General features: G+C 47.7%; 3 protein-coding genes across 3 annotated transcripts; all 3 read left to right on the top strand.

Moving 5' to 3' along the window:
- Positions 1-2,216: 2,216 nt before the first annotated feature.
- On the top strand, positions 2,217-6,965 carry Fam221b (family with sequence similarity 221 member B). Its single transcript, XM_042698634.1, has 7 exons — positions 2,217-2,567; positions 2,985-3,144; positions 3,317-3,451; positions 5,816-5,926; positions 6,110-6,307; positions 6,445-6,564; positions 6,914-6,965. Exons 1-7 carry the CDS (start codon positions 2,217-2,219, stop codon positions 6,949-6,951), a joined length of 1,113 nt encoding a protein of 370 aa, XP_042554568.1. The 3' UTR covers positions 6,952-6,965.
- A 3,776-nt stretch (positions 6,966-10,741) lies between these two features.
- Hint2 (histidine triad nucleotide binding protein 2) lies at positions 10,742-13,618 on the top strand. Its single transcript, XM_042696140.1, has 5 exons — positions 10,742-10,865; positions 12,806-12,946; positions 13,045-13,149; positions 13,250-13,322; positions 13,437-13,618. The coding sequence occupies exons 1-5, from the start codon at positions 10,785-10,787 to the stop codon at positions 13,526-13,528; spliced, it is 492 nt and encodes a 163-aa protein (XP_042552074.1). The 5' UTR covers positions 10,742-10,784; the 3' UTR covers positions 13,529-13,618.
- A 263-nt stretch (positions 13,619-13,881) lies between these two features.
- Positions 13,882-17,075, top strand: Spag8 (sperm associated antigen 8). The gene is made up of 7 exons (XM_042698621.1): positions 13,882-14,414; positions 14,504-15,752; positions 15,875-16,049; positions 16,229-16,274; positions 16,353-16,467; positions 16,590-16,652; positions 16,756-17,075. The coding sequence occupies exons 1-7, from the start codon at positions 14,383-14,385 to the stop codon at positions 16,948-16,950; spliced, it is 1,875 nt and encodes a 624-aa protein (XP_042554555.1). The 5' UTR covers positions 13,882-14,382; the 3' UTR covers positions 16,951-17,075.
- Positions 17,076-17,114: the final 39 nt, after the last annotated feature.

Genomic DNA, 17,114 nt, shown 5'->3' with positions numbered 1-17,114 from the left:
TGGCTTGAGTTCTAGAAGCTTCAGTAAACCCCTTCCTCCATCATCCCCAGACCCCTCTTGACCTTCTCCCTTACAGCTCTCCTTCCCTGTCCCTTACCTTCCACCCCCTCCCCACTTCCCGCCCCCAGTCAGGCCAGATTTCCTTGGCCCAAGCCTAGGGATATCCAAGTCTTCACAAATACTTCCAAGCAAGGCCCATCACTTCAGGGTTTGCAGTGGAGCTCATCCACATCAAGAGCATTTCCTCCCTTGGGACCAATATTTTCCTCCCCTCCAACCTATGGCAAGATCTTGACCTGACCCAAGGACTTTTTAACAACCAAGCCAAGACCTGAGGTATGGAAGTTTCCAGTGACTCTCCTTCTCCAAGCCATCAACTCACTCTTCTTCCTAACACTTTCTGACCCTCCCCCATTCTCTACTTTCCATCCTTATCCTCATCCTCACCTAATTCTCTCCTCCTTTCCCTTTTCTCTCCTCCCAACCGGTCCTCCACCTTTTAGGCCACATTTCCCTTTTACTGTCTCTGGTTATTCTCCTGTTGTCCTTTTCCTTTGGAAAGGCTCTAAAGAGTTTAAGAAGTGATATACCTAGTGTCTCTAGATGACAGGGGTTGTAGGGACCACAGAAAGTTAGGACCGTAGTGTTGCAAATTATGACAAACCCTGTTGGATGATGTGGTGTTCACATGTAATCCCAGCACTCAGAAGATAAAGGCAAGGAAGATCTTGAGTTCAAGTTCAGCCTGAGCTAGCTAGTGAGTGAGACTTTGTCTTAACCTTTGTTCTTGTCTCAAAAAAAAAAAAAAACAAAAACAAAAACAAAGGCTGGGATGCAGATCAGTGATAGAGTGCTTGGTGAGGAGTGGGGGGAGACAAACTGTAAAATGTCAAGGCCAAGAGATTTGGACTTAATCATTTAACTTGAGTCACTTGACCCTTGACTGGGTCAGGAAGAAGTTAATTTTTGGGATATTCTTCCAAGATAAATTAGGCATATTCCTTCACCCTCAGCATCCTAGATTTATTCTAGTCCCACATCAATTCATTTTTATTGTCACTGTTAACCTCCCTTCCTCTCAAACGCAACGTGACCTAGCTCTTACCATATAAATGAATAATAGTATTGGTAAATAGATTAATATACTGGATATAATAATGGAGAGGTTGTTTGAAAACAGCTTGGCAGGAGATAATGAAAACATAAAAAATTGAAGAGAAAGAAGAGAATAGAATGTATTTGATGAATACTTAGGAAGACTGGAAATACAGTCCTTAGTTCTTTGTCTATGGGAGAAGGAATAGACCAAGATAATTCCCAGAGTTCAGTTTCGATGCCTGTGGTATATTAGTTAGAAATGTCTAGCAGGAAGCTTGGTATCAGTGCAAAGTATGAGGTTCTAAAAAGATCTGAGCTAGAAATACAGACTTAGAAGTCAGCAGCATAGGGGCTGGGAAGGTGGCTCAGTGGTAGAGCGCTTGCCTTGCATGCCTGAGGCCCTGGGTTCGATTCCTCAGCACCATATAAGCAAAAAGAAAAAAGCCAGAAGTGGCGCTGTGGCTCAAAGGGTAGAGTGCTAGCCTTGAGCTGAAGAGCTGAGGGACAGCGCCCAGGCCCAGAGTTCAGGCCCCACGACCGGACCCAAAAAAAAAAAAAAAGCAGCACATAACTGAAAGTAACTGGAGCTTTGAACATAGATGGGATCAGCAAGGGAGGGTATATGTAGTTCCTAGACAAAAATCAAACTGTACATAAGGTCCTGCCTTATTTACTGTAACATTCGCTCACACTCAGAAGTCAACCCCAGCTTGGACCTGATATTCCCAGTCTCTGGAACTTCATAGTCTGGCTTTCAAGGTCTGAAGTCATGCTCAGAACCCCAGCACTTGGGACTGGGCAGGCAACTATGTTTAAGCTGCCTCCTGGGACACAGTCCTCTGCTTCCATCTACTGATCGGATTCTACTTCAGCCTTTTAATTTTATGTTCTATTGCTCCAACAACCCACTGCCACATGCCACATGAGTATGAGCACATAAGCAACTCTCCTGGCATCACTCCCAAAGATTCAGAACCTTTCTTGCTTCCCTCTTTTGTCTCAAGTGCACTAAACAATTTATTCTAATCCTGTAACCCCCTGTCAATCCTGGGCTCTGCAATGATTTGCAGATCCTCCGATCTCAATCTAATGAAGCCTATACCCTATTTTACCACTAGATGGAAGCAACCAAGGTCCCAGAAGAACCTCATACCATCATGGGTGCAAATGAACACCCCTCTTCGAAGGATCCCTCTACTGAAGACTTACAGCCGCTCTCTACCTCTGAACTTCCCTCGGTGCCTTCCATTCCTCAGACAACTTCAGAAGAACCCCAGGCCTCTGAAGTCCTTTTGACACCATCTTCCCAGACTCGTTTCAGGAATTTTGTCTCTGAGAGTTCCTTGGAACCTTCTGTCTTTGAAACTCCTTCAGACCCTCCCATGTCTGAGTTCCCATCTGTTTCCCAGGTCTTCTCAGAGCCGTATGGTCATGAATTTCCTTTAGTGCAAACCTCTTCCAAGACCCTGGTAACATCCCGGGCCTCTAAAAGCTTTTTGAAGCCCTCTATCTCGGATACTCCTTTGGTGCCATACACTTTCAAGTTCCCTATAGAGCCACATGCTTCTGACTCACCTTTGGTGACAACTACTTCGCAGACAGCGTTAACATCCCAAACCTCTCAAAACTTTTTGAAATCCTTCCTCTCTGATACCACTGTAGATCCAAGGTCTGCCTCTGAGCTCTCTTTGGAGGCTCCTACCTCTGAGACTCACACCTCTAGGGTCCCCCAAAAGCACCCACCTTCTCAGTCCACATCACCAGGCAGTGTCTCTGTGTTTTCTGTTGGTGCCTGGAAGAAAGACTTCTTTCCTGAGATTCCTTCCAGTGAAGTCCCACAAACTAGGAGGTCCAGCTGGACCTCTGAATTTGAGCTCCTTACAAAGGACTCCATTTCAGAACTTTCAGCTGAGGTGCACACAGACTTAGCTTCAATGCGCACAGACATAGCTTCAACGCAAAAGGAAGAGGCAAGCCCAAACGAGCAGAGTGTGGATACTAGTGACATAATTTCTTATTCATCACTGCCTGAACTCCAACTAGACAAGAAGAAGGAGAAGAAAGGAACTAACAGTAATTACTACCTTTTCCCTTATTTTCTTTGTCCTTGCCTTGTCCTACAAGGAGAGGCCTGTGTTGCTCTTGGACATGGCTCCTCCTCTTAGTTTTAGGGTCTCCTCATTTCCCCCTGGTTACTCAGCCCCTCCCTTCCCAGGTTATACAAGCCTTCCAGTAATCCCTACTAATCAAGAAGAGCTTATGGATATGGTTAAGACAAGTGAGCAGTTTGGTGCTCCATTGAACCATCTTTTCCAATGGGAGAAGAGTGAAGCTTTGAATTCCATTCAGACAGGTGAGCCCACATGGCCTTTCAGAGGCCTGTAGCAGGCTCATGGATATCTTCCAGTCCAACAGGACTCAGGAACCTGTCCCTTCAATAGAGAGCTTCCCATTAGGAAAATTACCAAGCCATTTATCTAGAATCTAGAAGGGGAGCAGGCAGTCAGACCAAGAAATATCAGGATGGGACTGGGGGAAAAACAAGTAGGGACATTCACATAAAATCCAGGTATACAAATATAACTACACTAAAATTGCTTTAAAAATAAAAATAAAAGCAAAAGGGTCAACCTCAGATCTAGGACCCCAGAGGACTGACAGAAAACAGATATGTCTAAAGCAGATATGACCTAGAACCTAGAAATTCTCTAGGAGTTTTGGTCTGAGTTTTGGTAGAATTTCTCTCAAGGCTAGCACTCTACCACCTCCACTTCTAGATTTTAGCAGATTAATTGGAAATAAGATATGTCTGCCTGGGCTGTTTTAGAACTCAGCCTCCTGAGTAGCTAGGATTATAGACAGGAGCCATCAGTGTAAGGTTCCATTAAAACCAAACACATACCATGCTATATTGGAGAATCCATTATTGGATTTCTTCAGATTACTAACCTCAGTAAGAAGGCCACCCTGACTTGTGACCAATTCTGGGAAATCTTAGATTGAGTTCAGTAGACATTGTTACATTAATTTGGTCTTTCATACTTCTTTTCTTTTTATGACAAAAATACAACTATGTCAAAAAATCCTAAAATATAAAAGCAACTTATCATTCCTCTGTGTAATTTACTTTCCCCATTTCTTCCTTTCTCTACCACATGCCAAGAAAGTCTGATTTTGTTTCATAATTTTGAGTCTAATTTTTTTTTTTATTGCTAGTCCCTGGGGCTTGAACTCTGGACCTGGACACTATCCCTGAGCTCCTTTTGCTCAGGTTAGCACTCTAGCACTTGAGCCACAGCACTACTTCCAGCTTTTTCTGTGATTAAGAGTCTCACAGACTTTCCTGCCTGGACTAACTTCATACTGTAATTCTCAGGTCTCAGCTTCCTGAGTAGTTAGGATTACAGGCAGAGAATAAAGGCAATTTTTGGAAGAGATAACATTTCAGTTGAGTCTGAGTCCCTAACCCATGGGGACTCAGAAAGTTTTTTGGCTAGAAGTTGGGATACTTTCTGTTCTCATGGAGAATAGGAAAATCTGAGTGGGATCTACTGTCTGGTTTTCTTGCCATGTTTACATAGCATACCCTTTCCTCCAGGGGAGAATGGGCATGATGGCAGACAGCGTTAGCCCCCATAGCAGAATCCAGGCTCTAGAGGATTGTAGTTTCCTGATAGTGCCTGGGCTCAGGAATACTTACCTCACTTATCTGCCTGTGCTTCTTTCTATGCTTAGTAACTTAAATTTTTGGCCTGCCCCTTTCCTTCTACCCTTTGGAGCATTGCAGGCAGCCTTTTTCAGGGCATTCGTTCGGAAGCACTAGAAACACAGAAGGGATATACAGGTGTGAACATGAAGTAAGGCAAAGAATTCCTCCTACTTCTTGGCACCAGTAATACCCAACATCTTCCTCCTCTTCCAGAGTTCTTCACTAATTATTCTCTTAGGCAGAGTCCTATCTCTACTACATACCTGGCCACTCAGCTTCCCACTTCCTTTCCATAGAGACACCTCAAGAAAAGTTGGGTTCTAATGAAGAGAGAGGAGAATATGAGAAACCTCATAGTCAGAACTCAGTGATATTCATGTTCATCTTCAAACAAGATTTCACCTATAATCTTTCTGCTTAGAAACTAAAAAATACCTTCAGTCATCTCTGACTGGCTGACAGAGAATGGATTCTGGAATTGAAAGGGAACTGCAAACACATAAGAATTGAGGAGCCAGGCATCAGGGGCTCATGCCTATTACCCTAGCTATACAGGAGGCTGAGATCTGAGGATTGTGTTTTGAAACCAGCCTGAGCAGGAAAATACATGAAACTCTTATCTCCATTTAACCAGTAGAAATCCAGAAGTGGAACTGTGACACAAGTGGTAGAACATAAACTTTGAACAAAAAAAGTCCAGGGACAGTGCCTAGGGCCTGAGATCAGGCCCCAGAACTGGTACAAAAAAAAAAGAAGGGAGGGAGGGAACGAGGAAAGGAGGGAGGGAGAGAAAAAATAAAGGAAGGAGGGAAGGGGGGGGAAGAGAGAGAGAGAGAATACAGGACAAAAAAGTATAAGGGATAAGACTAAGGACTCCGAGGTAGAGACAGCTATCCCAAGTATAGAGGTGTGTCCCTCACCCCAAAGGAGAGGTCAGAACTTCTGGAAGGGAACTTAAGATCCTTCTCTTTGTCACTTTTCCCTGTTACCCAATCCCTCTGTCCCGAGGAATCTACGTTGGCTGGCGCTGCCCCCACTACCTATGGGACTGTTTCAGGATTTGTGAAGAGTCTAAGTGCTTTTGTGGGCACCTGTTGAAAGAACACCAGATCACCACAGGTAGATGATAAAAGACCAGCTTCCAGTGTAGAGGGACAACTCTACAAGCTCATATGTGGGTACAGGAGTAGGGATGGGAGGTGGAATGTGTGTGTTTGTGTTGGTATGAGAGAGGGGTGGCATAGGAAGGTAGGTCCCTACCAGGTGCTGGTCTAATTCTACCACTCATCCCCACTTCCATAGACATGATTGTGCCTTGCTCTGAGAGCCAATGCCGCTGTCTCATGTTTTGCTTCATCCCATCACGCCCAGAAGAGGTGGGTGAATTCTGGCTCAAAAGACGGGCTACCTTTGACCCCAAAGCCTGGAGAGCCCAATGTCGTTGTAAACATAGCCATGAAGAGCATGCAGCCACTGGGGCCCATCCCTGCAAATCTCGTGGTAATTTCTAGTGAAAGGAGAGTGTTGGGATGGAAGAGGATGGGGAGCACTTGGGTGTGTGGTGGGGAAGGAAAGAGGAGAATGGTGGTAGCCGATGTGGAATCTCTAGACTCTCCTTAGCTGCACTTTTGTCTCAGGATGTGGCTGCAAAAGTTTTGAATCTAATTTCCTGTGTGCGGCCTGTGACCGGCGCTGGGAAGAACATGAGACTTTCTTTGAAATTCAGGGGATGAAGCGACGGAAAAAAAAGGCTCGCGGTGAGAGAACAACATGAGACAGGGACTACCTCACAATCCAGTCAGAAGGCCAGGCAGAAGGCATGCTAACCTGTCCTTTCCAATCTCTTACATCCTCTCCAGCCCACACCTCATGCCTGTAGTGGTGTTTATTCCTTGAAACAAATGTTACACCTTTTAGACAGATGCTTGTCCTCCATGAAGTCATCCCCAGAAACTCTGACTTTGAAGCCTTTCAGATGCAAAGGGCTTTCTGCTCATCCCACTTCCCACTTTGCTGTTCATGTGCTCCCTCACTCCTGTAGCTTCTGCCTGGCCCCACATCTAACCCCATTCCTAATCCTTTCACCTCTTTTCTTCCCTCCTTCAGGGTCACATTGCAGCAACAGCTGGCACAGGGCTTTCTGAGGCTGCCTCAGATCAGGAATCATGTGGAAGCCACTGACTCTGAATGAGTCAAAGAGAGCCAAGACTCACCCATAAGACTTCATAGTCTGCATTTATTGAAAACAAGACGCAGCACCAACCAGAATAAATGCTGAACCCAAACATCTGCTTGCATCATGGCCACATTCATGCTGCTGGCTCTGATATCAGAAGAGTAGCTTCAAGAAAGCCAAGGAGGAGGGGCTGGGAAGGTGGCTCAGTGGTAGAGCGCTTGCCTTGCATGCCTGAGGCCCTGGGTTCGATTCCTCAGCACCACATAAGCAAAAAGAAAAAAGCCGGAAGTGGCGTTGTGGCTCAAGTGGTAGAGTGCTAGCCTTGAGCTGAAGAGCTGAGGGACAGCGCCCAGGCCCAGAGTTCATTCCCCACAACCGGACCAAAAAGAAAGCCAAGGAGGAGCAGGGCACAGTGACACAACACTCTTGTAATCCGAACACTTGGGAGGATGAGAGGATTGTGAGTTCAAAGCCAGCCTTGGCTACATAGCAAGTTCCAGGCCAGCCTAAATTATACAATGAAACACTTTCTTAAATAAGAGAAAGCCAAAGAGGGAGGGTGTTTTAAGAAGGATAGAGTAGTAAGCAATTAGGTCAAATGTAACTCATCCTCTAGCAAGATAAAGACCTAAAGTCTTCAGAATTTTTCAATTAGAATGTCTTTAGGAACTGGGTGCCATGTCTGTTTTACTAGCTACTTAGGAGACAAGAGAGATCAGGAGGATCACAATTTGAGGCTATCCCAGGCAAAATATTCACAAAACCCTATCTCAATGAATAGCTAGGTGCAATGATTCATACCTGTCATCCTAGCTGCATGGGAAGTTGAGATTGGGAGGATCACAGTTCTAAGCCAGCCTGAGCAAAACCATTCACAAGACATTTTAAAAGGGCAAAGCACAACCAAGCTGAGTGTGGTGGAATGCACACTTCTCATCCTAACTACAGAACAAAGCATAAATAGGAGGATCACCATCCAGGCTAACCTAAGCAAAAAGCAAACCAGAGAAAAAAGGGCTGGTTCAAGTGATAAAGTGCCTGCCTACAAGCACAAACTTCTGAGTTCAAACCCTAGCACCAAAAAAATTCTTTGAGGAGTTCAATGAGTACCACTTCACACTGGTACAGCAGAGGTAGAAGCCAACCCTAGTGAGAGGGAATCTCTTCAAGAAACTTGGGTGAAAAGTAAAAGAAAGAAATCAGATAATATGGCTGGGAAGGTGGCTCAGTGGTAGAGCGCTTGCCTTGCATGCATGAGGCCCTGGGTTCAATTCCTCAGCACCACATAAGCAAAAAGAAAACAGCAGGAAGTGGCACTGTGGCTCAAGTGGTAGAGTGCTAGCCTTGAGCTGAAGAGCTGAGGGACAGCGTTCAGGCCCAGAGTTCAGGCCTCACGACCACACCCCCCCCCAAAAAAAAAGAAATCAGATAATATCCAGAGGGTAGAAAGGAGAGCCTTAACACTGATGGGCTATGTGACTCTAGGGAAGAACTTTCTCTCTTTGGGCCTCAGTTATGGGATGTATAAAATAGATAACCCATGCTTCCTGCTCTGTATGGGAACCCAAGAAATCACCAGTTGACTACATTAATCCTCCAGGCTGGTTTCCTTCCACTTCTTGATTCCAGCTCCACTGTCTTTTGTCCTCCAGAGCAGCATTAAGGTCTTCTAGTGTCCCAAACAGAGAACTGTAACCTCTAGGACATGAAGAAGAAGCTGTCCTATATTTTCTCGCACTTAGGGTGCGAGAAGGTAAGAGAAGGTAAGTAATCAGGACTTCCAGGATCCTTGGGAAAAAAATCACAGGATCAAGTGTCTGCCCTTTAAAGGATTAAAAAAAAACCCCAGTAATATAGCTATATAAAGAGATTACACTAATTCTAGTTATTACACTAATTCTGGTTATAGGCACTATGATAATCATCCACATAAACTAGTCACAGCAGAAGTTACTATGATAAAATAGTATACTGCCATTACAAACTGGAGTTGTGGGAGAATAAATATTCTACACATAGTTCTATACATTATGAAAGGAAATGAAACAAATACCAAATGTTATTCAATAATTACAGAGCACCTATATGTCAGGGAAAAAGGAGGAGGAGGGAAGCGGCGCTGTTGAGCTGAAGAGCGGAGGGACAGCACTCAAGCCCAGAGTTCAAGCCCCACAACCGACCAAAAAAAAAAAAAAGAAGGAGGAGGAAGGAGGGGGGAAGAAGACAATGTTGAAGGAGGAGGAGATACAGTGGTAATATTCTTTGTGTTAAAGATCAGACTAAAACCTGGTATCTGAGACTTTTGTCTAGCCAGGAGTTAGTGGCTCACGCCCGTAATCCTAGCTACTCAGGAGACTGAGATGTGAGGATTGAAGTTCGAAGCCAGTCCAGGCAGGAAAGTCCATGAGACTCTTAATCTCCAATTAACTACCAGAAAACAGTAAGTGGTGCCGTGGCTCAATTGATAGAGTGCTTGCCTTGAGCTGAAGAGCTCAGGGACAGTGCTCAGACCCAGAGTTTCAAGCCCCACAACCGACAGATGTATACCAGCAAAGTGCCAGACACTGAGTAGTAACCTTTTCTGATTAGAAGAGAACATGGGATACATACTCCTTTACTTATTCGGAAAGCAGCAAACATAGGGTGCTTCCATCATACACTTAAAACAACAACAAAACATTGCCCTGAAAACATATTCTATTAAGTGAACATTTTTGTGTGTTTTTTATTGTGAAAATACTGTACAGAAGAGTTACAATTACATGGGCAAGATAATGAGTACATTTCTTATCAAGCATTGTAGCCTCCTCCTTTGTTTCCCTTTCCCATCCTTTCCCATTCTCCTCCCCCTCCCCCCCTACCCCCACCTAAAGTGAACATATTAAAGAGAAAAGGAGGAATTGCCCTTTAACATCTTTGAAATGGTCAAAAGACCATTGTCTCTGGGAAGAGGTGGGAAGAGAAAGGGTTCGTTGCAGACCCCCCTATTTTAGACCCCAAGCCTGGCCCTGGTGTCTCACAGCTGTAACCCTACCCAGGAAGCTGAGATCTAGAGAATCGAGGTTTCCCCAGGTTTGCCAGCCTGGGGCAAAAGCAAAGCAAAACAATAAAAAATCGAGATATTCCATCACTAGAAGAACAGGGCTAGAGACTTGGCTCAGAGTTAAGGCCTAACACAACGAAGCAAAAGGGGCCCCTGAGTTCAAACCCCAGATAACAACCCACCACCACCAAAAAAAAAAACTTCCCAGCTCATAGCCTCATCCAGGTGGTTTCTGGAGCCAATAAGTGCCCAGCGCCCTCAGAAACCCTCCCACCGCAAGTGGAAGTGTCTAAACTACATTTAGCCCTCTGGGCAGCAGGTGACGCAACCCCGTCCCCTTCCTTCTTCCAGCCGATTGCGGGAACCCAGGAAAGGAGGCTCAGCCTAGAACCTGGGAGCCCCACCCACGGGGTGGACCCTAGCCAATTAAGAGAAAAGGCTCATCTCCAGCTTTAATATAATGGCGTGGATAGAAAGGGGATCTGGAGGAAAGAGAACCGCAGGCTGCCTGGATCCCAGAGCAAATGAAAAGGGACGTTAGTCCTGCGTGGGCCGGGACAGCCAATGAGAGTAATACGCCCGCCTCCTAGGGGGCGGTGAGAGCAGTGAGAGAATGGCACCCCTGCGGCCCCCGGGACAGGCTGCCAGGCCCCGCCCCCTGCCGCGGCCGAACCAGTGGCCACCGCGTTCCCTCCGGGGGGCGGGGCGACAGAGGTCTCAGCGCTGCCTTGGAGAGCTGTGCCCGCACCTCCGTGAAGATGGCTGCAGCCGTGTTGTTGGCTGCAGGTTTGCACGCGGCGCGCAGAGCCGTGACGGCTGCGGGGCCCCGGGGGACGCAGGTGAGAAGAGGCCACGGGAGTGAGGAAAGGGTCCCGAGGCTCTGATGCACTCGGAGGCCCAGGGCCGCGCTCTCCGTGGCTGGCGAAGGCGCGTGCCGCCCAGCAGCTTCGCAGAGCCGCCCCTCCTTCCGAGGTCCCAGCTCCGGGGCTGCGGTGATCCCGTACAGAGGTGATATCGGATTGGTGGTGGTGGGAGAAAAAAAACTAGCGATGACCTCCGCCTTACACACGGCCCAGGCGCCGAGCTTGACCCTGGATCAGAGCAAGGACTGCTGCTTGGGTCTGCCTGAAGGTTTGCTGGCCCGGTGCCTGTTCCGGGCAGCTTCCTCAGTGCCCTCTGCGGTGTTCCGGGCAGCTTCCTCAGTGCCCTCTGCGGGAAGTAGGCGTGCTCTTCTCCATCCAATCTTCAGCCTCCCCGCCTCCTGCCGGGACCACCCCACCCCCCTACCCCCTGGCCTTCCAGTGAACATTAATCTTTTATTTGCACTTTCCAGAAGCGACTCCGAGATTCAGAGGACTTTAATTCATCCTGTCCTCACTCACTTAATGTCTGATGCCTTGATCTCAACCTTCCACGAGCAGTTGTGAACCTGGACATCCCTACCTCGACCTAGGGATGCTGAGTTCGCTTAGTTGAACTCTTACATAACACTGATTCGAGTTATTGGAATTAAGTATCAGTAAGAGGCCAGACAAGACATTCAGAGGAAGCCGGGCGCTGGTGGCTCACGCCTGTAATCCTAGCTACTCAGGAGGCTGAGATCTGAGGATCGCGGTTCAAAGCCAGCCCGGGCGGGAGAGACCGGGAGACTCCTATCTCCAATAAAAACCACCAGAAAACCGGAAGTGGCGCTGTAGCTCAAGTGGTAGAGCACTCGCCTAGAGCTGAAGAGCTGAGGGACAGCGCCCAGGCCCAGAGTTCAAGCCCCACGACCGACCCCCCAAAAAAAAAAAAGACATTCAGAGGAGGGGCAAATGTCTTAAAACTTAAATAAAACGGTTAGCCAGTCTTGAAGATCAGAAAACAGATCATGGAAATAGGTGAGATTTAACCAAAAGAACTTGCAGTACTCCTAAGATGATGCAAACCACTCTTTTATATTTGAAGGCAACAGAAAGGATTTATCTTTGGTAATTCAGCAGTGGCATAGGAACTGAGACTTCAGTCTTGAGACTTCTCCCATAATGCATCTCCCCCCAACACTACAAGATTTTATAGGCACATTAGCAGGAATCAATTGCATTATTGTATCCTGCATAGAAATATTTATTGTCTATTACCTAACCAGGCCCAGCACCATCTGGTCTACTCCTTATTGGAGATGGCTCTAAAGTTAAGGAACTATTCCCTAGGGTGAAAACTAATAGTTTCTCCTCCCCTCACTCCTTTTGTGGTAGTTCTAAGCTTTGAGTTCAGTGCCTTGTGCAAACACTCTACTATTTGAGTCACACTCCCAGCTCTTTTCTGGTTTTTGGTCATTTCTTAGGTAGGGTCTGGAGCTTTTTTGCCCAGCCAGGCCTCAAACCCAGAATGTCCCATGTAGCTAGAAGTCCAGGCATGAACCCCTGCACACAGTAATAGGTTTGTAGATGACGTTAATTTTTTTTTTTTGGTCAAGGGGCTTGAACTCTAAACCTGGGCCCTGTCCCTGACCTCTTCAGCTCAAGGCTAGTGCTCTACCACTTGAGCCACAGTGCCACTTCCGGTTGTCTGAGTGGTTTATTGGGGAGGTCAGAGCCTCACAGACTTTCCTGCCTGGGCTGGCTTTGAACCGTGATCCTCAGATCCAGCCTTCTGAGTAGGTAGGATTTCAGGCATGAGCCACCAGTGCCGCACTGAAGTTAATAATTATTAGAGCACAGCAATTGCCAGTCCCATATGAGGACATGAGAAAAGTATTGCTGACTCCCTCCACTAGGTGTGTCTGACTCACCTTTAGGTCCAGGGTGCTGCAAGTTTGACTAATGGGAATGAAGTGGCCAAGGCCCAGAAGGCAGCTCCTGGAGGAGCAGCACCAACCATCTTCTCCCGGATTCTGGACCGAAGCCTCCCAGCTGACATTCTATATGAGGACCCACAGGTGGGATCCCCATAGGGCCCATTACCCTTAGGAGTTTTATAGATAACATCTGGCTTGATGAAGTAACGAGATGGTCTTTGGCCTGTCCCTGCTCCCAGTGTCTCGTATTCCGTGATGTGGCCCCTCAGGCTCCTGTGCATTTCCTGGTGATTCCTAAGAAGCCTATTCCTCGGATTAGTCAGGCTGAAGAAGAAGACCAGCAGGTGAACAGGGTCAGGGATTGTCTGGGAGGATCCCTAGACTAAGCTAGAAGTTTTGCTCCCTGTCAATGGAGCCATCTATGTCTCTCCCCTCTGCGTATAGCTTCTAGGGCATCTACTCCTTGTGGCCAAAAAGATAGCACAGATTGAGGGCCTGCAAGATGGATACCGACTTGGTGAGTGACTCTTGACCCTTTGTTCTTCACCTATGACTTCCTACTACTCAGTATTCTCTTCCTTCCTTAACTTTGCCCATGATCCTGACTTCTTAACCTCTAATTCTATTTCAGTGATCAATGATGGAAAGCTGGGTGCACAGTCTGTATATCACCTACACATTCACGTACTTGGAGGCCGACAGCTCCAGTGGCCTCCAGGTTAAACCTGCCAACTGACAAAGGACCCCAGATGTTTGGATGGGGAAGGGAAAAGGGAACCCTGTAATGATGATAATAAATCCAGTGTATCTCAATTTTGCACATTTGTCTTAAATATATAGATTTATTCCACAAAGGGGAAGAAAATGAATTCAGAGCTGCAATTAACTTTGATTGTGATCAGAGTAAGACATTGGAGCTCAGGGGTCAAAGGAGCACTTACTTGTAGATCTGCCTCATGTCTAGTTGCCTGACCTGGATCAAACTTCTAGAATAGTAACTGGAGGTGTGGCTCAAGTGATAGAGTGCTAGGAGAGTAGTAATAGAAATGGGCCTGAATGTGTAGGAACAGACAAACCCATGTGTACTGCTTTCTCAATCTTATCTACATTTAGAGGCCAAGTCAGGTTCTAAAGGGGCTTGAGAAGAGAGTGTCAACATAAGGGCCTTTAATTATCCGAGAAGTAATCACATAACACAAAGACTCCCAACTTTTTTTTTAAAGACATACCAGCTTTGAGAATGAACTAAACTAAGGAAAAGCTACTGTTGCCCCTCCACAAACATATACAAGAAGGCCTTTGATGCCAGTCCGACGCCCATTAAAAAAAAAAAAAAATCACCTTGCCACAGACTCTTGTTTGGGGATGGAGGGCTAGTTCTCAGGCCCCGGAACCGTAAGACTCCACCGGAGGCAGAACAGAGTCGGAACAGAAAGCGGGGCTCCCCAGCGCGAACCTAGCTTAAGGCTTCGGCCCGGCGGAAAAATCCCATTGCAACTTCCGCCCAGCTCTAGTTCCGCGCACTCTCCTGGCGTTGTTTGCCGTCTCTATGGCAACCCGGTAGTTGAAGTTTGACTATGGAGGCGAAGGAGTCTTCTACACTGTCTCCGTGAGAACCCCAGGCTTCGGGGGACAGGGAAGGGCAGCGTACTTCCTTTGCTGTGTTTTGACAGCCTTGATTCCTTCGTTTTCTTTCAGATCTTTAGAGGTACACCCCAGCTCCGATGGGCTGGGGACTACTTCAGAACCGGTTTCTTCAGATGTCAGTCCTAGGTCTGTCCTGGCAGCCAAAACGGCAGCAACTGCCGCTGCGGCTGCACATTTTACAACCTCGTCTACAGCCTCGTCTACCGCCAGAGCACCTGTGTTATGTGCACAGCCCCCAGCTGAGTCCGCAGAGCCCTCCTCTGACAGTCCTGAGTCGGCCTACAATGCACCCTACCAGATGGGACATGGGAATCTTGGCTTTCCACCCACTTATATTGCCTGCATTGTTCAGGATCCCTGTACTACAACTGACGTTAGCTCCAGCCTTGGCCTTGTAACTACGTCAAGCTCTGGTCCTGGACCCTGTGTTCCTGAAGCTACTCCTTGTTATGGCACTGTTCCTGTCTCTGGCCCTATCTGTGGCCCTGCTCTTGGCTCTAGCTCTGGCTCTCCTCCTGGCCCTAGCTCTGGCTCTCCTCCTGGCCCTAGCTCTGGCTCTGCTCCTGGCCCTAGCTCTGGCTCTGCTCCTGGCCCTAGCTCTGGCTCTCCTCCTGGCCCTAGCTCTGGCTCTGCTCCTTGGCCTACCTCTGACTCTGCTCCTGGCCCCAGTTCTGGCTCTGCTCCTGGCCTCAGCTCTGGTTCTGCTCCTGGCCTCAGCTCTGGTTCTGCTCCTGGCCTCAGCTCTGGCTCTGCTCCTGGCCTCAGCTCTGGCTCTGCTCCTGGCCTCAGCTCTGGCTCTGCTCCTGGCCTCAGCTCTGGCTCTGCTCCTGGCCTCAGCTCTGGCTCTGCTCCTGGCCTCAGCTCTGGTTCTGCTCCTGGCCTCAGCTCTGGTTCTGCTCCTGGCCCCAGCTCTAGCTCTGCTCCAGGCCCCAGCTCTGGCTCTGCTCCTGGCCCTAGCTCTGGCTCTGCTCCTGGCCCTAGCTCTGGCTCTGCTCCTGAATCTGGCTCTGGTCCAGGTCTTACCCCTGGAGCAGATGCAGAACCCGGCCCTGCCCCTGAGCCCGGATCCTGCCCTTCTGAAAAGCTCATCCACCTGGAGGTAGATATTCCTCCTATGTGTACCACCTGGGTCCAACAATACTACGAGCGACCTCAGAAACAACCACTCTGGGAATCTTTGCAAGTTTCAGAACCTGGAGTGAGAGGGCCACAGGATCCCAGGCATGTGAAAGGGAAGTCTACGCTTCTCCATAAAACACTGCCAAGGGGCAGGTGTCTTCTTTACAACTGGGAGGAAGAGGTATTACCATTGTGGCCTGCTTCCTTTCTTGAAGGGTAACTCTTAAATTTCCTAGAGGAGCTAATTGTGATGAGGGTGGGTACCAGAAGGAAATTAAGAGTCACTTGGCTTGGGGTCCACAGAGAGCCACCGATCACCTGGATCAAGTCCCATGCTCCCAGGATGGCTCTGAGAGCTTCTTCTTCCGACATGGACACCAGGGACTTCTGACCATGCATCTACAATCACCCATGTCCTCCAGCACCACCCAGAGGGACTCATACCAGCCCCCAGGAGAACCATGCCAGCCACTTCGAGGTGTGACACTTCAGAGGGTCAGAATGAATCCATTAGGCATAGAAAAAAAGGAATTTTTCATGGGTTTGTGGATTGTTTGATAGCTATAAGAGCAAAACCCCAAGATACTACTTCCTTTTCCCAACTTTGTTTCTTCTCGGCCTGCTGCTTAATCAGACTTCCACTCTGCCCTCCCACAGGGAATCGTGCAGCCATGCTGGAGATGTACTTGTACCACCAAATCTGGTGAGAAACTGGGAAAGGGAATGGGAGGGGAAGGAGGAAAACCGTGGAGATGGTCTTGACATCTCTAGGGCTGCACAGTAATGAGCTTGAGGCAGAACAGGAACCCAAGAGGAAGCTCTTTGAGGTCGAGTCAGTAACACGCCATGACTATGGAGTGAAGCTTGTCCCAGCAAGGCCTCCTGCCCCAACAAAGGTGAGAACCTATCCCACCCCACTTTCACAGCTATGCTCTGACAGTCATTAGAGAAACAGCAGACCCAGAAGTTGAGAGAAAGAGCTGAAGGCCAGGAGTTATTCACTATCTCTTCTTCGCAGGCTCATGACTACTGCAAGGAGCAGCCTGAAACCTTCTGGTTACAGATGGCATCAAAGATTCCGGTATGTGAGGGTGACGAGATGTTGGGGGGTGAGAAGGTACAGGGAAGAGGCTGTTCCAGCTTGGTGGAGGGTGGGATCTTTCCTTATCCTGACACTCCTCCAGGGTGTCAGTAACATCAGGACAGTGGACACACCATTCTGGAAGAACTGCAGCTTCTCAACACCATTGCCGTTGTGTCTGGGAGATCCTTTGCCATGTGAACCTGAAAGTTATCCCCAGAAGTTGGGAACAGTGTCTTCCCTTGCCTGTCAGGGAAGCGAGTTGGAGTGTCAAAATAGGAAAACAACTCCTCCCTAAAGGTTGAAGAAGGAAATTAATATAGAATTTGGAATCTGTTTGTACTAAAGAGTTTGCTGGAGAAGCTGACTGTATACTTGGTGAAGGGATTTTACATAAAGGGTCCTCTCTCATCCTGAATATGCTAATTGACTGATTCTGTGAGTTACTATATCTATACCCAG

This window comes from Dipodomys spectabilis, unplaced genomic scaffold, assembly GCF_019054845.1.
Source record: "Dipodomys spectabilis isolate Male_0828 unplaced genomic scaffold, ASM1905484v1 ptg000006l, whole genome shotgun sequence".
Lineage (NCBI taxonomy): Eukaryota > Metazoa > Chordata > Mammalia > Rodentia > Heteromyidae > Dipodomys > Dipodomys spectabilis.
The sequence above is the reverse complement of the archived record's forward strand: the minus strand, read 5'-3'. Positions and strand labels throughout refer to the sequence as shown.

Excerpts from the sequence above, each read along its gene's own strand:
- Fam221b (XM_042698634.1), top strand. The coding sequence starts at position 2,217 with ATGGAAGCAACCAAGGTCCCAGAAGAACCTCATACCATCATGGGTGCA. Across the intron at positions 3,145-3,316 it reads GCCTGAACTCCAACTAGACA|ATACAAGCCTTCCAGTAATC; the intron begins AGAAGAAGGAGA and ends CCTTCCCAGGTT. Across the intron at positions 6,565-6,913 it reads ACGGAAAAAAAAGGCTCGCG|GGTCACATTGCAGCAACAGC; the intron begins GTGAGAGAACAA and ends TCCCTCCTTCAG.
- Hint2 (XM_042696140.1), top strand. The coding sequence starts at position 10,785 with ATGGCTGCAGCCGTGTTGTTGGCTGCAGGTTTGCACGCGGCGCGCAGA. Across the intron at positions 13,150-13,249 it reads CTGAAGAAGAAGACCAGCAG|CTTCTAGGGCATCTACTCCT; the intron begins GTGAACAGGGTC and ends CTCTGCGTATAG. Across the intron at positions 13,323-13,436 it reads GCAAGATGGATACCGACTTG|TGATCAATGATGGAAAGCTG; the intron begins GTGAGTGACTCT and ends ATTCTATTTCAG.
- Spag8 (XM_042698621.1), top strand. The coding sequence starts at position 14,383 with ATGGAGGCGAAGGAGTCTTCTACACTGTCTCC. Across the intron at positions 16,468-16,589 it reads GGCCTCCTGCCCCAACAAAG|GCTCATGACTACTGCAAGGA; the intron begins GTGAGAACCTAT and ends TCTTCTTCGCAG. Across the intron at positions 16,653-16,755 it reads AGATGGCATCAAAGATTCCG|GGTGTCAGTAACATCAGGAC; the intron begins GTATGTGAGGGT and ends ACACTCCTCCAG.